This window comes from Acipenser ruthenus, chromosome 30 (assembly GCF_902713425.1).
Source record: "Acipenser ruthenus chromosome 30, fAciRut3.2 maternal haplotype, whole genome shotgun sequence".
NCBI lineage: Eukaryota > Metazoa > Chordata > Actinopteri > Acipenseriformes > Acipenseridae > Acipenser > Acipenser ruthenus.
Genome location: NC_081218.1, coordinates 4363580 through 4381441, shown reverse-complemented (window position 1 = coordinate 4381441; position 17862 = coordinate 4363580). Strand labels below are relative to the sequence as shown.

The window sequence follows — 17862 nt, the reverse complement described above, 5'->3', positions numbered from 1 at the left end:
TTTTTGTCAAAACATTTCATTCTGATACTTGCTTGTAGACAAAATCCCACTGAAGCTCAACATGTAATTCCAGAATAAATACCTACAATTCAGTGGCTGCTCAGCAGGAGAGCCTGGTTCTTCTCAAGGACTTCAGGGAAAGGCATACAGTACACAGTAGGGGAGGCGGACCCCCTGTTTCAACAGACATCTCTACACATAGAGCCACCCCGGGTTATCCATGGAGGACATTTGGAAATCTCCACTTGTTTTTCCCATATAACCACATTAAACTGATTGTAGCTGACTCCATTAATCCTGCCTACCTTACACTTTTGCTTAATGTCTCTAATGTGCAGTTTTGGATGAAGCACACGTCTAGCAACACATGTATTTTTTTTTAAAACATCATACCTCGCACTACACTACAGCCAAAAGTTTTGCATCACCTAGAATTTTACGATTGAAAAACTGTATGAACTTAACAGACAGACAGATAGACACCTCCATAGATACAACGAGAATCAGATCCTCTCAGTAACTTATGCTAAATAATTTTAACACCACGTTCCACATTAACCAGGTACAGCAGAACACAAGGTATACATAAAGGTGATCTAATAAACAGAAACGATTGTATCATCCCACAATCCCTTGAGCATGCATGTCCTATTTTTATTTAGATGTAAAAGTCCTATATATATAAAAAATATATATATTTACAAAATAGTTTTCCATTTTGAAAAAGTATTTTAAAAAACAGTCTCTGAAAATTCTATTTAAAATTTTTTAAAAAAGGTATTTTGCAGTAAAATATTTTCGTGCCAATCCCTATCAAATATTAATTGACATGAAAAAATAATTCAGAAATAGAATTTTTCAAACCAGCCGTGGGCCAAAAAAACTGACACCACTTCTTTGTCACACCCAGATCCTTCAAAGACGTTTCATCTCTCAGCCTGCGTGAACAAGAGCATGAATAACTAATGCAATCTGTACTGCAAGAGAAACGTAATATACAATATGATAATGGAAATAAAAAGAACTCAAGCACATCTTATTATGCATGCTTTACAATGTTTCCTCATTACAAATACACCAGCTGTACCATTTTATTAGTCCAGTGTGCTTAATCCATGCGACACAGAGGAATCTAGAGAGAAAGCAATACTAATATTCAATCTCTGAACTCACAGGAGCTGATTCAAAATGCCGCAGAATTTTTGAGATTAAAATAACTTTTGTGTTGTTACTAATACGCTATTCTCATTACCAATAGTCCTTTAACTAGCCTAGACTGTGAAGAAATCAGACATTTCTGACTGTATGTTCCAAACAGCAATCCTGATTGTTGCATTGTTCTCATTCCACACTAAGGTATTGACTAGGAATTCAATTTAAGTCTGAAATTGCAAAATCAAGTGGTGTGCTTGCAAACTATACTTGAGCTCCACTGAGTGATGTATAGTTTCCTTTGTATCAGATGTGTGATGGAAATCAATTGGGATTACAACCCTCTTCCTGCAGATTACAATTGAACAATTGAGTGTCTAAACAACCACTCAAACAACGGAAGGGCTGTGAACTAAGAGCTCAGATATCAGCCCTTCACAAAGAGAGCAGTCAAAGCAATACTGCTGAAACTCAGAGAGGGCAGTCAGAGCAATACTGCTGAAACTCAAAGAGAGCAGTCAGAGCAGTACTGCTGAAACTCAGAGAGGGCAGTCAGAGCAATACTGCTGAAACTCAGAGAGGGCAGTCAGAGCAATACTGCTGAAACTCAGAGAGGGCAGTCAGAGCAATACTGCTGAAACTCAAAGAGAGCAGTCAGAGCAATACTGCTGAAACTCAAAGAGAGCAGTCAGAGGAATACTGCTGAAACTCAAAGAGAGCAGTCAGAGCAATACTGCTGAAACTCAGAGAGAGCAGTCAGAGCAGTACTGCTGAAACTCAGAGAGGGCAGTCAGAGCAATACTGCTGAAACACAAAGAGAGCAGTCAGAGCAATACTGCTGAAACTCAGAGAGAGCAGTCAGAGCAATACTGCTGAAACTCAGAGAGGGCAGTCAGAGCAATACTGCTGAAACTCAAAGAGAGCAGTCAGAGCAATACTGCTGAAACTCAAAGAGAGCAGTCAGAGGAATACTGCTGAAACTCAAAGAGAGCAGTCAGAGCAATACTGCTGAAACTCAGAGAGAGCAGTCAGAGCAGTACTGCTGAAACTCAGAGAGGGCAGTCAGAGCAATACTGCTGAAACACAAAGAGAGCAGTCAGAGCAATACTGCTGAAACTCAAAGAGAGCAGTCAGAGGAATACTGCTGAAACTCAGAGAGAGCAGTCAGAGCAGTACTGCTGAAACTCAGAGAGGGCAGTCAGAGCAATACTGCTGAAACACAAAGAGAGCAGTCAGAGCAATACTGCTGAAACTCAGAGAGGGCAGTCAGAGCAGTACTGCTGAAACTCAGAGAGGGCAGTCAGAGCAATACTGCTGAAACTCAGAGAGAGCAGTCAGAGCAATACTGCTGAAACTCAGAGAGGGCAGTCAGAGCAATACTGCTGAAACACAAAGAGAGCAGTCAGAGCAGTACTGCTGAAACTCAGAGAGGGCAGTCAGAGCAATACTGCTGAAACTCAGAGAGAGCAGTCAGAGCAATACTGCTGAAACTCAGAGAGAGCAGTCAGAGCAATACTGCTGAAACTCAGAGAGAGCAGTCAGAGCAATACTGCTGAAACACAAAGAGAGCAGTCAGAGCAGTACTGCTGAAACTCAAAGAGAGCAGTCAGAGCAATACTGCTGAAACTCAGAGAGAGCAGTCAGAGCAATACTGCTGAAACTCAGAGAGAGCAGTCAGAGCAATACTGCTGAAACTCAGAGAGGGCAGTCAGAGCAGTACTGCTGAAACTCAGAGAGGGCAGTCAGAGCAATACTGCTGAAACTCAGAGAGAGCAGTCAGAGCAATACTGCTGAAACTCAGAGAGGGCAGTCAGAGCAATACTGCTGAAACACAAAGAGAGCAGTCAGAGCAGTACTGCTGAAACTCAGAGAGGGCAGTCAGAGCAGTACTGCTGAAACTCAGAGAGAGCAGTCAGAGCAATACTGCTGAAACTCAGAGAGAGCAGTCAGAGCAATACTGCTGAAACTCAGAGAGAGCAGTCAGAGCAATACTGCTGAAACACAAAGAGAGCAGTCAGAGCAGTACTGCTGAAACTCAAAGAGAGCAGTCAGAGCAATACTGCTGAAACTCAGAGAGAGCAGTCAGAGCAATACTGCTGAAACTCAGAGAGAGCAGTCAGAGCAATACTGCTGAAACTCAGAGAGGGCAGTCAGAGCAATACTGCTGAAACTCAGAGAGGGCAGTCAGAGCAATACTGCTGAAACTCAGAGAGGGCAGTCAGAGCAATACTGCTGAAACTCAGAGAGGGCAGTCAGAGCAATACTGCTGAAACTCAGAGAGGGCAGTCAGAGCAATACTGCTGAAACTCAGAGAGAGCAGTCAGAGCAATACTGCTGAAACTCAGAGAGAGCAGTCAGAGCAATACTGCTGAAACTCAGAGAGGGCAGTCAGAGCAATACTGCTGAAACTCAGAGAGGGCAGTCAGAGCAATACTGCTGAAACTCAAAGAGAGCAGTCAGAGCAATACTGCTGAAACTCAGAGGGCAGTCAGAGCAATACTGCTGAAACTCAGAGGGCAGTCAGAGCAATACTGCTGAAACTCAGAGAGGGCCGTCAGAGCAATACTGCTGAAACACAAAGAGAGCAGTCAGAGGAATACTGCTGAAACTCAAAGAGAGCAGTCAGAGCAGTACTGCTGAAACTCAGAGAGAGCAGTCAGAGCAATACTGCTGAAACTCAGAGAGAGCAGTCAGAGCAATACTGCTGAAACTCAGAGAGGGCAGTCAGAGCAATACTGCTGAAACTCAAAGAGAGCAGTCAGAGCAATACTGCTGAAACTCAAAGAGAGCAGTCAGAGCAATACTGCTGAAACTCAGAGAGGGCAGTCAGAGCAATACTGCTGAAACTCAGAGAGAGCAGTCAGAGCAATACTGCTGAAACTCAGAGAGGGCAGTCAGAGCAATACTGCTGAAACTCAGAGAGGGCAGTCAGAGCAATACTGCTGAAACTCAGAGAGGGCAGTCAGAGCAATACTGCTGAAACTCAGAGAGGGCAGTCAGAGCAATACTGCTGAAACTCAGAGAGAGCAGTCAGAGCAGTACTGCTGAAACTCTCCACATGTCTGGGGTGCAGAAGACATTGCAGTATTTCAGGGCGCGTAACAGTTTAAGCCCCGTTGTTAAGATTTAGTTAATAAGGAGATGAGGCTGTACATGTCCATTACAAGACAAATTCTTACCATTCAACTCAAGAGCAGCTGTGCAGTGGAGAGGGAGGTACGGGTCTTATGCTGATGTCAGTGTTATTAACTCATCAGCCACTAGATGGGCATCCATTGCAACATGATAATTGCACATTATTTAGGTAGTGTGGATAGCGTAATAGAGATTCTATTCACAAAACAAGGACATGCTCTAAGATTGAACAATTTGTTCAAATTCTAAAACACGAAAAAACCTTAAACAGCCAAAAAGGGTTTTTTTTTTTTTTGTTTTTTTTTAAACACACCACTTGATTTAATCAAAATGAGCTTTCCTCAAAACAATAATAATTATAATAATATAAATTATAATAATAAAAACACATTGAAAACACACATATTCTAATCAGCCCTTAGATAGTGGACTACTTAATGTTACATTTGGTAGGGTAGTGCAAGATTAGTGCTAATAAGGTCAGTGAAACCGGAAGATGAACAGGTCACAGAAAGTCACACAGGTACAACTCCAGTTAAACACAGGTGATTAAAAAGCATGAAAATCAGACATTTATCAATTATTTTATCAGATGTTCTACCATTAGTTTTAGACTCATTATCTATCTATCTATCTATCTATACTGTATAGATAGATAGATATTTAGATAGATTTTATTGCCATGTTAATCAATGTAATTGTGATAATACATTTGAAGAGTTTATATTTTTTATTAAAATTAACTGTGATACACTAATGCTAGTTTTAAAGACCTCAAAAGTCTCTTTTTCGGGTCTACGTGGAAGTTTAAAGAAACAGGTGTTGTCAATTAAAACCCACACCTGTTTCTTAAAATGTCCACTTCCATCTGAAGAAGAGACTTGTGAAGCGGCACAGAGGAAACAGCTGGACACTAAGTGGAGACAAGCTAAGCATAGGGAGGAGGAGACTCTTCTTCACATAGAGAGTGGTGAGGGGATGGAATGGGTTACCTAGTCATGTTGTTGATGCTGAATCACTGGGATCCTTTAAGACCCGACTTGACAAATTTCTAATATCAATCAGCTGCTAGGAACCGGACGATCTTAGATGCGCTGAATGGCCGTCTCTCATTCAAAAATGTTCTTATTGGAAGCTAGCATTTATATATCACAGTGTCTTCAAAGCTATTATTACACGTGCACAGATTTACTCCCTGCAATGATTTCCACTGACTGCACACAGCTGCACAAGGAAGCTTAATATAAAATATAAATGACAAATGCAGTTTTCATAGGGTTGCAGTGGAAATGTGGTGATTTAGATTGAAAAGAGAGCTGCATCACCTGTCCATGGTCAAACTGAAATCTCATTATAGTCTGCCCACTGAAACTCATTACTTTACAATAGGGCTGTATGTGTACATTATTTATAGCAGAACTTATTATCCATACTAGACAAAACCACAGTCATCCCAGAGAATACACTGCTTCATCTCAGCACAAAAGTGAGTAAATACAGTGAACTACCCCATCTAGTGGCCAATTTGGAAACCACACACATAGATGAATCCCAGCGACACTGATTTAGGGGTTTCTCAGTGATTGGCTTAACAGGGATCAACTGAATTTTTAAAGAAGAGTCTGGGTAAAATACCGAAAACCAGAAACTAAACTATACCAAAAAGGAATGGACTGAATTCAAATGAATATGAACAGCAAGTAATGTATATTTACAAGCTATAGTTAGTAACAATGTTTGCCACATTGAATGTTAAACCTATCTCTTGGCAGTAACCATTACTGAGATATATTTTTTGGGGGGAAAAGGAAGAACAAACGTCCTTGTGACAGGGTAGTGTCACAACCAGGCTGGCTACCGTCAGGAATTAGACACAGAGAGAGAAAGCTGCAGTTTAAGTGCCTATGTGCATGTTTATAAAAACAAAAATAAACAGGAACAACCAAAACAGGCAGAAGGGCCAAAACAAATGATATAAACAAAAGAACAACACCCTTGTAGATTGGGCATTAGCCTTCACTACCCTGTTGCAAAACAATACAAAAATCACAACCCTCTAACAAACAAAGGATTTTGCTTCCTTTTTATACAGGACAGAGAAGGAGACACTTCTTCACACCATGAGTGGTGAGGGGATGGAATAGGTTACCAAGTCATTTTGATATATTGGGATCCTTTAAAGCTGACTTGACTTGAGATCCACTAGATACTAGGAACCAGAGCAGCATTGAAATTTCCTTGTTTGTCGTAAATGTAATAACATGCAAATAAAAAATCTAAACTAGTAAATTAAGACAATAATTTAAATTCACCCCATTCTTTTTTTAAACTTTTGCAAGAGAGCGCTGGTAAACAGAACACTGCCTTTTTGCACCGCTATCAACTTGCTATTTGAATCACAAAACTATTAAAGGCAGTTGAAATAATATACTGCAGTATCCACGAGTTGTATGTACACAATATTTAGTACTTACACATAGTATTCCTAAAACAAAATGCTGGACACAACAATAATGCAATTTCAATTGTCTGACCCTCATTGGTTCTTCATTTCATCTTAATTCCTGAGAATTGAAATGCAGCCCTATGGATAAACTGCAGCGTGCTCAGGGGTGCAAATCGCTTTGAAAATGGGTGCTAAACTGTTTTGAAAGTTTAGCACCAGAGAGCCTAATGATGCTAAATGATCAAACCCATCCTAATCAAGCCCTGCTCTTCAACGAGTGTTTTTCATCCAGAATCTGCAGTTAAACTTCCTACATGACACACAACCTTCCCTGGCACTAGAATCTAGCGCTATAGTGCCAAATTTGCACCAGATTCTGGTCCCTTTGCTGTAGGTCACACGGTCTGTTGGCAGCTAGAACATGTGAACGACATGGGAGCGATCAGTCCAAGAAGTAGCAGCACCTGTTTCACCTGCAGCGTATGAAAAATACAAGGAAGGAACCACCATCATAAGAAAGGGGAGACCAATGATACCATTGCTAATGCTTGCAAGAGTTTAAAACCTTGGGTATGTTCTGTGTAAGGTTCTATCCTGGTTGTTTAAATCAGAAGTAACTAATTCAATGTCAAACTAACCAGACAGTCAAGAAGGTTTGCGATCTATACACAGGAGTTTAGTTTGAGTTACTCTCTGATAAATGCATGCTGGACATGAGAACATACTCACAGCACATTCCCCACCAGGCTGTCTGCACCTCATTTTGTAACAAGAACAACACACTGCTAATGTTACAGAACCAGCAAGAAAGAGAATTCACGCAGAGATCATCGATCGAGTAAACTGATTCATCTAAAGATGTCTGGAGATCCCATCGATTGAGTAAACTGATTCATCTAAAGATGTCTGGAGATCCCATCGATTGAGTAAACTGATTCATCTAAAGATGTCTGGAGATCCCATCGATTGAGTAAACTGATTCATCTAAAGATGTCTGGAGATCCCATCGATTGAGTATACTGATTTCTCTAACGATGTCTGGAGCCCAGGAATGGGTAATTGGCTCAATAGACATAATCAACACAAGACACCATTGAAAATCAAGAGCCAGTGGCTCATGAATCCTGGGTAAACTCTGCTTCTCATTCGGATACTCTACAGCAAACACTGGTGTCCATAAATGGGTCACTGCAGACCTGTGTGTTGCTCATCCTGAACGTATTAACTGCTCTGTGGAAGGCCTCCAATAGAGGCACACTGACTGGTCCAGCGTGCTGAAGCCAGCACATGGGCAACCTCTGCCAGAGGGGATGAGGAGGTGGATAGGGTCACCTCTCCTAGTCTCAGTGCACTCTAACCAGGAGGAGATGAGGAGGTGGATAGGGTCACCTCTCCTAGTCTCAGTGCACTCTAACCAGGAGGAGATGAGGAGGTGGATAGGGTCACCTCTCCTAGTCTCAGTGCACTCTAACCAGGAGGAGATGAGGAGGTGGATAGGGTCACCTCTCCTAGTCTCAGTGCACTCTAACCAGGAGGAGATGAGGAGGTGGATAGGGTCACCTCTCCTAGTCTCAGTGCACTCTAACCAGGAGGAGATGAGGAGGTGGATAGGGTCACCTCTCCTAGTCTCAGTGCACTCTAACCAGGAGGAGATGAGGAGGTGGATAGGGTCACCTCTCCTAGTCTCAGTGCACTCTAACCGGGAGGGGATGCACAGACAAGATAAGCCCTGGTTTGTAAAGGAACCCTGGAGAGCAGTCAAGCGATCAGTCAGTTGTTCCTGAGGAGACTGCGAGCAATCTTGCCCTTCATCACTTTACTCATCCTGCCCCGATGGCGAGGGAAATCTGTCAGCAGGGGAAGGTGCCTTGATCTCCCAAATACCACATGAAGAGGGCAATGTGGGCACAGCACCCCAGAGCCTGACTGCACGGCATGGTGGTGCCATCATGCAACACAAATAATCTGTGCAGACTCTACAAGCCCGGACTGGAGTTTCTCCACACAGCAGAATGTCCTGTGCCATGAGGTTCATACATCCACTGAGGTGCTCTGCAGCGTACCTGGCATAGGGCTGGTGTTTTAAGCAATTCCATTTTCTGACAAATCCAACACTTACTGCAAGCCAAACTTTAAAGACCTAACAGCCCTGATTTTGAATGCGTGTCGTCCTGGCTGCACATGGGGGCCCTACTGACAGTGTTATGGCAGGGCTTGTCAAATCCTTCTGCAATGATCTCTTGTTAATATGTGACCCTTTATAATACAGAACCGGCTATAATGCGGTACAGTCATGACTCCCATTAGCCACGATGCCATTCCAGTAGTACTTATATTCTTGTATAAGGCTGAATAAAATACTGCAGCAGTCTCTTAATTATGGCTCCCAACTACAGCCTGGAAAAGGGGGAGCAGTGTTACAATGCACAGCTGAATACAGTGCATTAAAAACCATTTCAAACAAGACAAGCACGTTTGTAGGAAACATTTATTTTATTGTCCTCCTTCTTGTACATGCCCATACAACTAAAGATGTGAAAAAGTTTATCAGCAAACAGATAGAATCAAAACAACCACAAAATTAACATAGATCTCACCTGTATGAATTTGTTTTTATAAAATAAGGATGAAAACATGATCATTTACACTATTTAATGTACACTACTTAATAAACAGAATATGTCCCCAATATTTTAAACACACAATTATGTCAAAGCAAAGTTATCATCTACATAAAAGGAAACATGTACACTTAAATATATTGTGCTACAAAGAATGCATAAAAAACAAATACTTTATACAACAAGGACAATGGTTTAAAATAACAACAAATAAACTTCAAGAGGATGACACGCCCCCTTTGTAAAAGTTACCATTTTCGAATAAATAAAAAACTGTAATATTACACATTTGTCAGCATCAGCTTGAGTTGAATTGCTTCCTTTTAAACCACACTTTGCATGGTGAAGATGTAAGATTTGTTTAACACACTTTTAAAACACTCAATGTGGAAATGAATTGCCATTGATTGGTACCCAGTTGTAAAGGTGAGAGAAGGACAATCTTTTTTTTTTTTTTTTTTTAAATCAACACATCAATGAATAGATTTATTTATTACCTGCTCATTAATAGTTCTTAAAGGCAATTAGGAGTATCAGCACACCCCTAATTACTTGTGTAATCAATGCATCTAAATTACTACAAATAAAACCTGCTTTATAACAGATCAGGGTGTAGTCTAACCTTCTAATATCCATATTTCTGGATCTGCTTACCCAACATTATACAGCAGGGGCTCTTTTACTAAGGAGCTCTGTAGCAAAATGTTACAGATTTGCATAGACTTGCTACAAAATATATACATCATCTCTCTCAAATATATCAAATGTGTAAATATTCATTGGTGGCGATCGGCTATTGCATCACCTCAGAGTTTCCAGTAATTCCAAATATTGTCAACAAAACATTCACCTGAATATGGTGGAACTGCTTCAGCGATACTGACACCAGGTATGTCATCATGAACGGATATAGCCAGCAGTAAGCAATGCATCATAATTGTGTTGTGCATGAGTCTGTTAGGTACTGTACGTTTATGGATAGTGTTTAACGTTAGATTTATTGCAACATTGTAAAGCCAATGGAATTCGTTTTTAAAGTTTCTATGTGCTGTTGTATTCAAGACATCTAAGAAAGTAACTTGAATAGTTTATTAAAATCATACATGATGAATATGTAAGTAGTGCAATATCAAAAACTCAGAAACTGCTGCCTATATAAAACCTGTGATAAACTTGTTATTCCTCACAGGTACTACAGCAGAGATTGCCTCAATGTTGGAATGCAGTTCAGTACCAGTCTCCTGCACAGCTGGCATGACTCTGGTCTAGCAAAGGAAACAGGACTCTGGTATCTGTGAGCCATACAGGAGAGGGCTGATCTGCTGCACACTGTTGGGACACATGGCTGAATGATTGCTTTTTAAAAGCCTACACCTTTAGTGCACAAAACACTGACATGCAGTATGGTATGCAGGTAACCACAGATACAGAAGAGAAAACGATTAAAGGCTGTACATACAGAGCCAATGTTCTTTAAGAACATGCTCGTGTGTGTTTGTGTTAAAGGCTGGCTACACTGACACTGTCACTCTTATAAATATTTATCTGTATAACATTGTCGCTACTTGTTCCTGGGTACTGCGATTGCAGTTTCCGTTTTTTTTTTTTTTTTTAAACAGAATTCAGTTATTGATTAACCGAGTGCTGCTCTCTAAACTATGACACTAGATCATCACATTTTTGTGAGCAGAAGCGAAAAGCTTTGCAGTTGCAGCAGGAGGTCTTTAAATGTTTAATAAGACAACAATGGTAAAATATTTACATGAAGAGAAGGTCCAAATAAACACGATTTTTAAAAAAAGGGGGATGGCAACTTCTACTAGAACCAAACTATCCAGCCATCGTTTTTGGAAACAATGGTTTCTATTTACATAGCTTTAAGTCATGAGTGATTCAAATTCTGTTTTTATGAATACAATCAGGTTTGATATTCCTGAAACCGTTCTGGACTCCTGATGGTTTCATTAACATCCAACTATTTTACTCATAAAAACAGTCTGAAAAAAAACATTTTTTAAACATTGAATGAGCTTCAGCTTTGTGAATCGAGCCCAGGCTAGTGGGAAGTCTGGGTTCAAATAACATTAATAAAAAACAATAAGAAGAAAAAAATATTAAGACAATAACGGTGCAGCTTACGCCAAAATAGTCACAGATTTATATACAAACACATACAGTATAGACGTTTAAGTGTTCTTCTGAGATCTATATAGGCTTCCTAGAAAAATGATTTCTCATTCTCTTTAAAATTCCAGTTTTTTTTCCGTTACTGTTACAATATTTTTATGTCCTAAAATACAGTATAAATAATAATAATAATAATAATAATAATAGCAACAATAAAACGCTGTTGACAAAAACAGAAGGATCACATTCTTTGGAGAAAAAATAAACCCAGTCCCAGGATCTTCTCAGGATCCTGTATCGTCCTACAGATACCCAGATCTACCTGTATATTACACTGTAGAAGAAAGCCTTACACATTTCACAGCTCACGATTTCAATCATTCATTATATACACACACACACACACACACACACACTTTGTAATGCTCTCTTATCATTGTAGTCTTTTTTTTCTAATAAAATAAAAAGCAGTTTGGAAGATACAAAGGTCTTTTCAGATTGCCTAAAAAGCAGCAGATTTCGATACAGGCACAATTTAAAGCTGTCCAAACGTTTTTAGCTAACAGAGCCATGCCAATTACAATCGTGCTCCTAAAGAGTCTGAAAATCTCAAACTGAATAACGTATAAACATTTCAGGTTGTAAACGGAAACAGGCTTAAGTTTACTAAAACTAAAAATGCTGGTGAGAACGGTAGATAAAAAAATAAAATAAAACACATTCCCAGCCTTCATCGGGAGACCTATAAATCGTAAGAGCTGTATTTTGGATGTCAATGGCCCGTATACGACTCAAGAGCCCCGAGCTGGACCGCACTGAGGCGCAGTGAGGAGTAACAGGCCCAGACAATTCCCCTCCCTCACCCGGAGGAGTACCACAGCCAATGAAACGCTCCCTCTGGAAAAAGAGGAAGGTTTTAAGGAATGTTTTGTGAAGGACTGATTTGTTTTAAAGCCTGTTTTTATTGATTAAAGTTTGCTGTTCATGAAACCCTTTTCAATTGTTTCTGAGCGGGTATGAAGTTTATTATCATTTTAAATGATCCTTAAAGTTTTATGAAGAGGGGTGCGAAAGTATTCATATCTGCTGTTATTTGGAACCTTAGCATACTAAATCATGGGACCCCTTTAAGAACCTGCCTTTACAAAACCAGATGGGCCAAACGGCCTTATCTCGTTCATTAAAAAAACATTGACAGCGTATTTACTCCTGTTTGTGTTTTACACAGGACTCAACAAACAGGCCAATTAGACTAACACAGGATGCTGAGAAGGCAATGTTAATGGGAACAGGGTGGAAGCCACAAGGAGTTCAGCTGGTGTGCGACTGGTTTTAATTGAAAGATTTCAAACAAAAGCTCAAATAATTGGCTACACTATTAACTGAATGGCAAAGTACCACAATCATGATAACAGCTGTAAGAGTGGCCACAAGGTACACGAGCGACACACATCGTCTTACTACATGAGGGGAACGTCCACTCCTCTCACATGCCTGTCCCAATCAGAGATGTGATGCACTGGGTACAGTAAAGGCCTGCTGGTTTATCAAGGTTTGTCCACCGTGTAATGACTACTGTACATATTTCTAACAACATCGGCAGTACACCCTGTGTTTTACATGTAAAAATATATAAAAATATATCTAACCAGGGTTTTAACAAGCATTCGCAACAACTTACTGACTGTATGCAAGATATATGGTTAAGACTGAGGATGAGATTTTGTTTTCAGTAAATCGTTTCTAAATGTTTTGACTGTTACCGTCATTTCTATTCAATGTTTTTTTTTTTTTTTTTTTCAAATCCCAGAAAGTCCATTTTTAAAGTCGGTATAAAATCAAAACCTCAAACAGTTTCTGTTCAGTTGTTTTCATGTGTTTTAAGGATATATTTTGGACTTGATCGTTTATGTAACTTGAAATTGATGTTGGCATTTAAATCGAGTTTCAGGTCTTGCTTTTAGAGGTCATCCACTGTGAGATAGTAAGGATCTGTGATGTTCAGAATCCTGCTTGACTTCTTTATGAACAAACTATCTGATTAGTCTGTCTACTCCAAACTGGATTTAGCAGATTAAAAAAAAAAAAAAAAAAAAAAGCATTTCAGATATATCTTTTCTGTTTGGTTTGTTTACTCTTGTTTGTGCAGGTGCTTGTTATTCACTATACTGCATTTCATTTCAGACGATTGCCTCCCAATTCTGCACGTGTTTATTATTGATTTTTTTTTTTTTTTACATCTCTTTTAAGTCGAACACGAGCACGGTTTGTGGTGTCAATTTTGACTGGCATTCTTTTTTCATATTCTCCAAAAAATTTTCTTCAGAAATTCACATAAAAAAGGATTACAAACAATGAACTGTTTTATACAAATATAGTGTTTTCTAAAGAACATTTACAATTAAACATATACTTATTGATTCCGTATCTTCCTGAGCCATTCTCGATCTCTGGATTAAGCCTCTTGATAAGATTTTAAACCATGCACGAGAAAGTGCAGATTTCACTGTTTGTTGGTTTTGTTTTAAAAGCACATTAGAACTGAACTCATTATTACTGTACACAAACGCTCAAGCCTCATCCCTGCCTATAGTAGAGAAGGGAAAAGGGGTCAGTTATTAGAACTAACAAAGTCATTACATGACGATTTTGATATCAAACATACAAAAACTGGCTTTCTGCAATAAACATATTTTAGTGCAGTTTTGAAACTATTACAAAGTCATTTTTAAAGTATCTCAAATATAATGCTTTAGTATTTGTATTATTATTATTATTATTATTATTATTATTATTATTATTATTATTCAAACTACCCTATTATACTCTATCCCAGGTCTAGACCGTAGCACAATATATAAACTATAATACATATATATATATACATATATATATATATATATATATATATACATATATATATATATATATATATATATATATATATATATATATATATATATATATATATAGATATATATAGATATATATATATATATATATAGATATATATAGATATATATATATATATAGATATATATATATATATATATATAGATATATATAGATAGATAGATATATAATGTCTCCTAGTGCACTCCACTTGGGTATGTAGCTGTTTTTTTGCTTTAAAATGGTACAGCAGTCAGTGGATCCTCCCTCGAGACTGTGTGACCCTTACAGGCAGACCCTTATAACGCTGGAATATACAGTTTTTTTATTTCTCTTTTTCCATTACAGGGTGTGATGGATTTCAAAAGCAGTTGCTGTAACTCAAAATATTTTGGATGCCATTATAATGAGCAAGCAAACAAGATCAGCAACTTCAAAACGTACCCTGAAAAAGTCATGATCACAGTGAGTCACAGTGTGGTTTTGTTTCAGCAAATCAGCCTCATTCGGTTGCCATAGCTTATTGAAGTTGTAGTGTTTTGTAAGGATGCTGGCTACGAGTACAGTGCATTCCTATGTCCTGCTATTCCCTCTCACAGCAGAAGCTGGTACATGAACGGGTCAGAATCAGGCTTGCAGCACAACCGTGGCATCTAGAGGCTACCCGGCTCTGATCTGTGTGCAATGTGTGTATGCAATGTGTTAGAGCAATACCCTGTGAGGTTTACACTACAGTACCATTAAAAACACAAAACTGAAATTAAATATGCAAACATACAGTGAAGCAGTTATGATATCGGACTATTTAGAAAAGATGCACAAAAACAACACCAAAAAACCAACAACAAAAACACTCAACGCTTCATTTGGAAGCAAATTTAAAGTTTAAAAAAAGAAAACGTCTGTTTCACAGACTTAAGACTGACCATAACAATAAAAGTACCTGCTCCAAGCACACCTGTGTGGCTGGCTCATGAACTCAGGCCTCCAGAATTCCTTATTGGTGTTTTTTTTTCCTACTTCCTTGCTTTTTCAAATCCCAGATGCAAATTGTTTGATGTCAGGACACAACTCAGTCTAGAGCCTGACATTGCAAACCCGTTTACCTCAATAGTCAAACCGGTCTTTCGAAACGCTGTTTGTTAAAAACACAAAAAGCCGGATGATGTCATTTTGAAGACTGATGAAAGCTGTCGATTTCCAGATGAAATCAGAGAAGTTTTTGAGGAGATATGCACTCCCTTCAAATTCTGATGCCCGTTCCTGAAGCAGCTCAATCGCTTTCCTGATTTTCCGAGCAATGATTTGGTACCTGCAGACAAACATCCTGGTGGTTTGGTGAGAGAACTGAACCACAAAATAAATCCTCTGTTATTCTCTCCTGCTAATAAATATGTCGAGCTGCACAGATATTAAGTGGTTTAAATTCTGAAGTTCAAATGTTAAACCGCTTTCGTTTCTCTTTTATTATTTATTGTTTGTCAGGTCATTAAGTGCTTTGACACTGCATTAAGACATGTGCCCCACAGTAGCAGTAAACCGGACTGGCTTCAAACAGGAAGTAAAGAGGACCGGCTCGCGCAGCTGCTACTACTTCCTCTCCATGGAGCTGGTGTAGATGTGGCTGAACTTTTTCAGCTGCTCGTTGGCCGACACAGATTCCTTCTGAAGACGCTGGTTGTTCTCTCTCAAGTTCGACACTTCTGTCAACAGGATGACCTTGTCTTGCTTCTCCTGAAGTACAAACACAAACAGAGATTGTATCTAATGTAAAAGAAAAGCCTCAGCCATATTTCCTCTCACAATAAAGAGGGGAGTCATGCTGGATACCAACAGCTTTCGTAGGCACCCTGTCTGGACTGGGACACACAACTCTACTTTGTTCTGGGCTGTCCATTCACATTTGGTTGAATGAACTGAATCTATTTAGCCTTGAACAAAGAAGAAATATGACTGATAGACTATAGACAGGAACCAGTTTGAACAGCTGTTTCATAAAATAAGTGTAGAGCACAGTATGTCTGGACCACCCTGTGCACTAGATCGCGAATAGCTCCAGTAAAATAGGGGTTCATAAAGTTAACCCAAGCCAGTACTTTAATTGCAGCACAGAAACCAGGACCGGAGGACACAGTTGGAAATGAAGTGGAGATACATGTAGGACAGAGGGGAGGAGGCACTTCTTCACACAGAGAGTGGTGAGGGTGTAGAAGGGTGACCTGGCCATGCTGTTGCTGCTGCTGCTGCTGAATCATAGGGATTTAAGACATGATACTTGCTGGATAAATCAGCTACTAAGAACCGGAGAAGCATTAATGAGCTGAATGATTTCCTCTTATTCAGAACATTTCTTATCTTTTGGCTTTTTGTGTTTGTTGGGGCAGCAGTGTGGAGTAGTGGTTAGGGCTCTGGACTCTTGACCGGAGGGTTCAATCCCCAGTGGGGGACACTGCTGTTGTACCCTTGAGCAAGGTACTTTACCTAGATTGCTCCAGTAAAAATCCAACTGTATAAATGGGTAATTGTATGTAAAAAATAATGTGATATCTGTATAATGTGAAATAATGTATAATGTGATATTTGTATAATGTGAAATAATGTATAATGTGATATCTTGTAACAATTGTAAGTCGCCCTGGATAAGGGCGTCTGCTAAGAAATAAATAATAATAATAATAATAACTGTAGATGATGCGTTAATTGGAACACAGCAATGGACCTGGAATTGTTTATTGAGTACAGCAGTATTTTAACCCAATAGTTACAGTCCCTTACCTTCTCCAGGTCGCTATGGAGCTGTTTCAGCATGACCTCTAACTGATACAGCCGCCCCTTCAGGTCGCCTGGAATCTCCTCGCTGAAGAAAACAGAAAGGTACAATTACTAGCCATGGAGAGAACTCATCTTTATCACAGAGTGGAGTTTCCTGTCATATCCCTTGTATAGTCCGGTTGAGTCTCCACATCAACCCTGTGAAGCTTCACAACTGTTGCAGAGCAGTTTCACCCATTCCAGCTTTTACTACACCACAGTGTACAGGTAACAAGCTCAGGTGTGTCTTGTTAAAACACATAGTAAAACCTGGAAAGGATCAAACTGCTATTCAATGGGAGTCTTATTTCCATCCCTGCATAACATATGCTATTTGCAGGTACCTGGCTAGTAGACTCCAGGATGTTACTATTGCCCTAGTAGATTTAACTGGGACTGGATACATGAGCGCCCAGCCAACCTTTCATGGATACAACCCATAACCCAAAGTGTGTTTAGAAATGGCACTGCCATTGCGTGCATATCAAAAGACACAAACAAGTGTTATGCAAATTCTTTCACAGGACACAGAGCATATGCATTAAAACACACAGCTGCTAGCTCTCCTGGCTGACTACAGTACACCATCACTGGACTGATATCAGCCACAGGCTACCTTTACCGATTCCTGCACATCACTGTCACTGACACCCAGATCCATCTGCTCACAGACTGAGC

General features: G+C 39.6%; 1 protein-coding gene across 2 annotated transcripts in view; it reads right to left on the bottom strand.

Moving 5' to 3' along the window:
• Positions 1–14773: 14773 nt before the first annotated feature.
• The window catches only part of LOC117396849 (signal-induced proliferation-associated 1-like protein 3), a 125311-nt gene continuing 122222 nt past the window's right edge, over positions 14774–17862 (bottom strand). For both annotated transcript variants that reach the window (XM_059004509.1, XM_059004510.1), the window contains 2 exons: positions 17149–17230; positions 14774–16107 (listed from right to left, as the gene is read on the bottom strand). In XM_059004509.1, the coding sequence (XP_058860492.1) occupies positions 15964–16107; positions 17149–17230 (226 nt within the window). In that variant the 3' untranslated portion in view covers positions 14774–15963. The remainder of the gene's footprint in view (positions 16108–17148; positions 17231–17862) is intronic.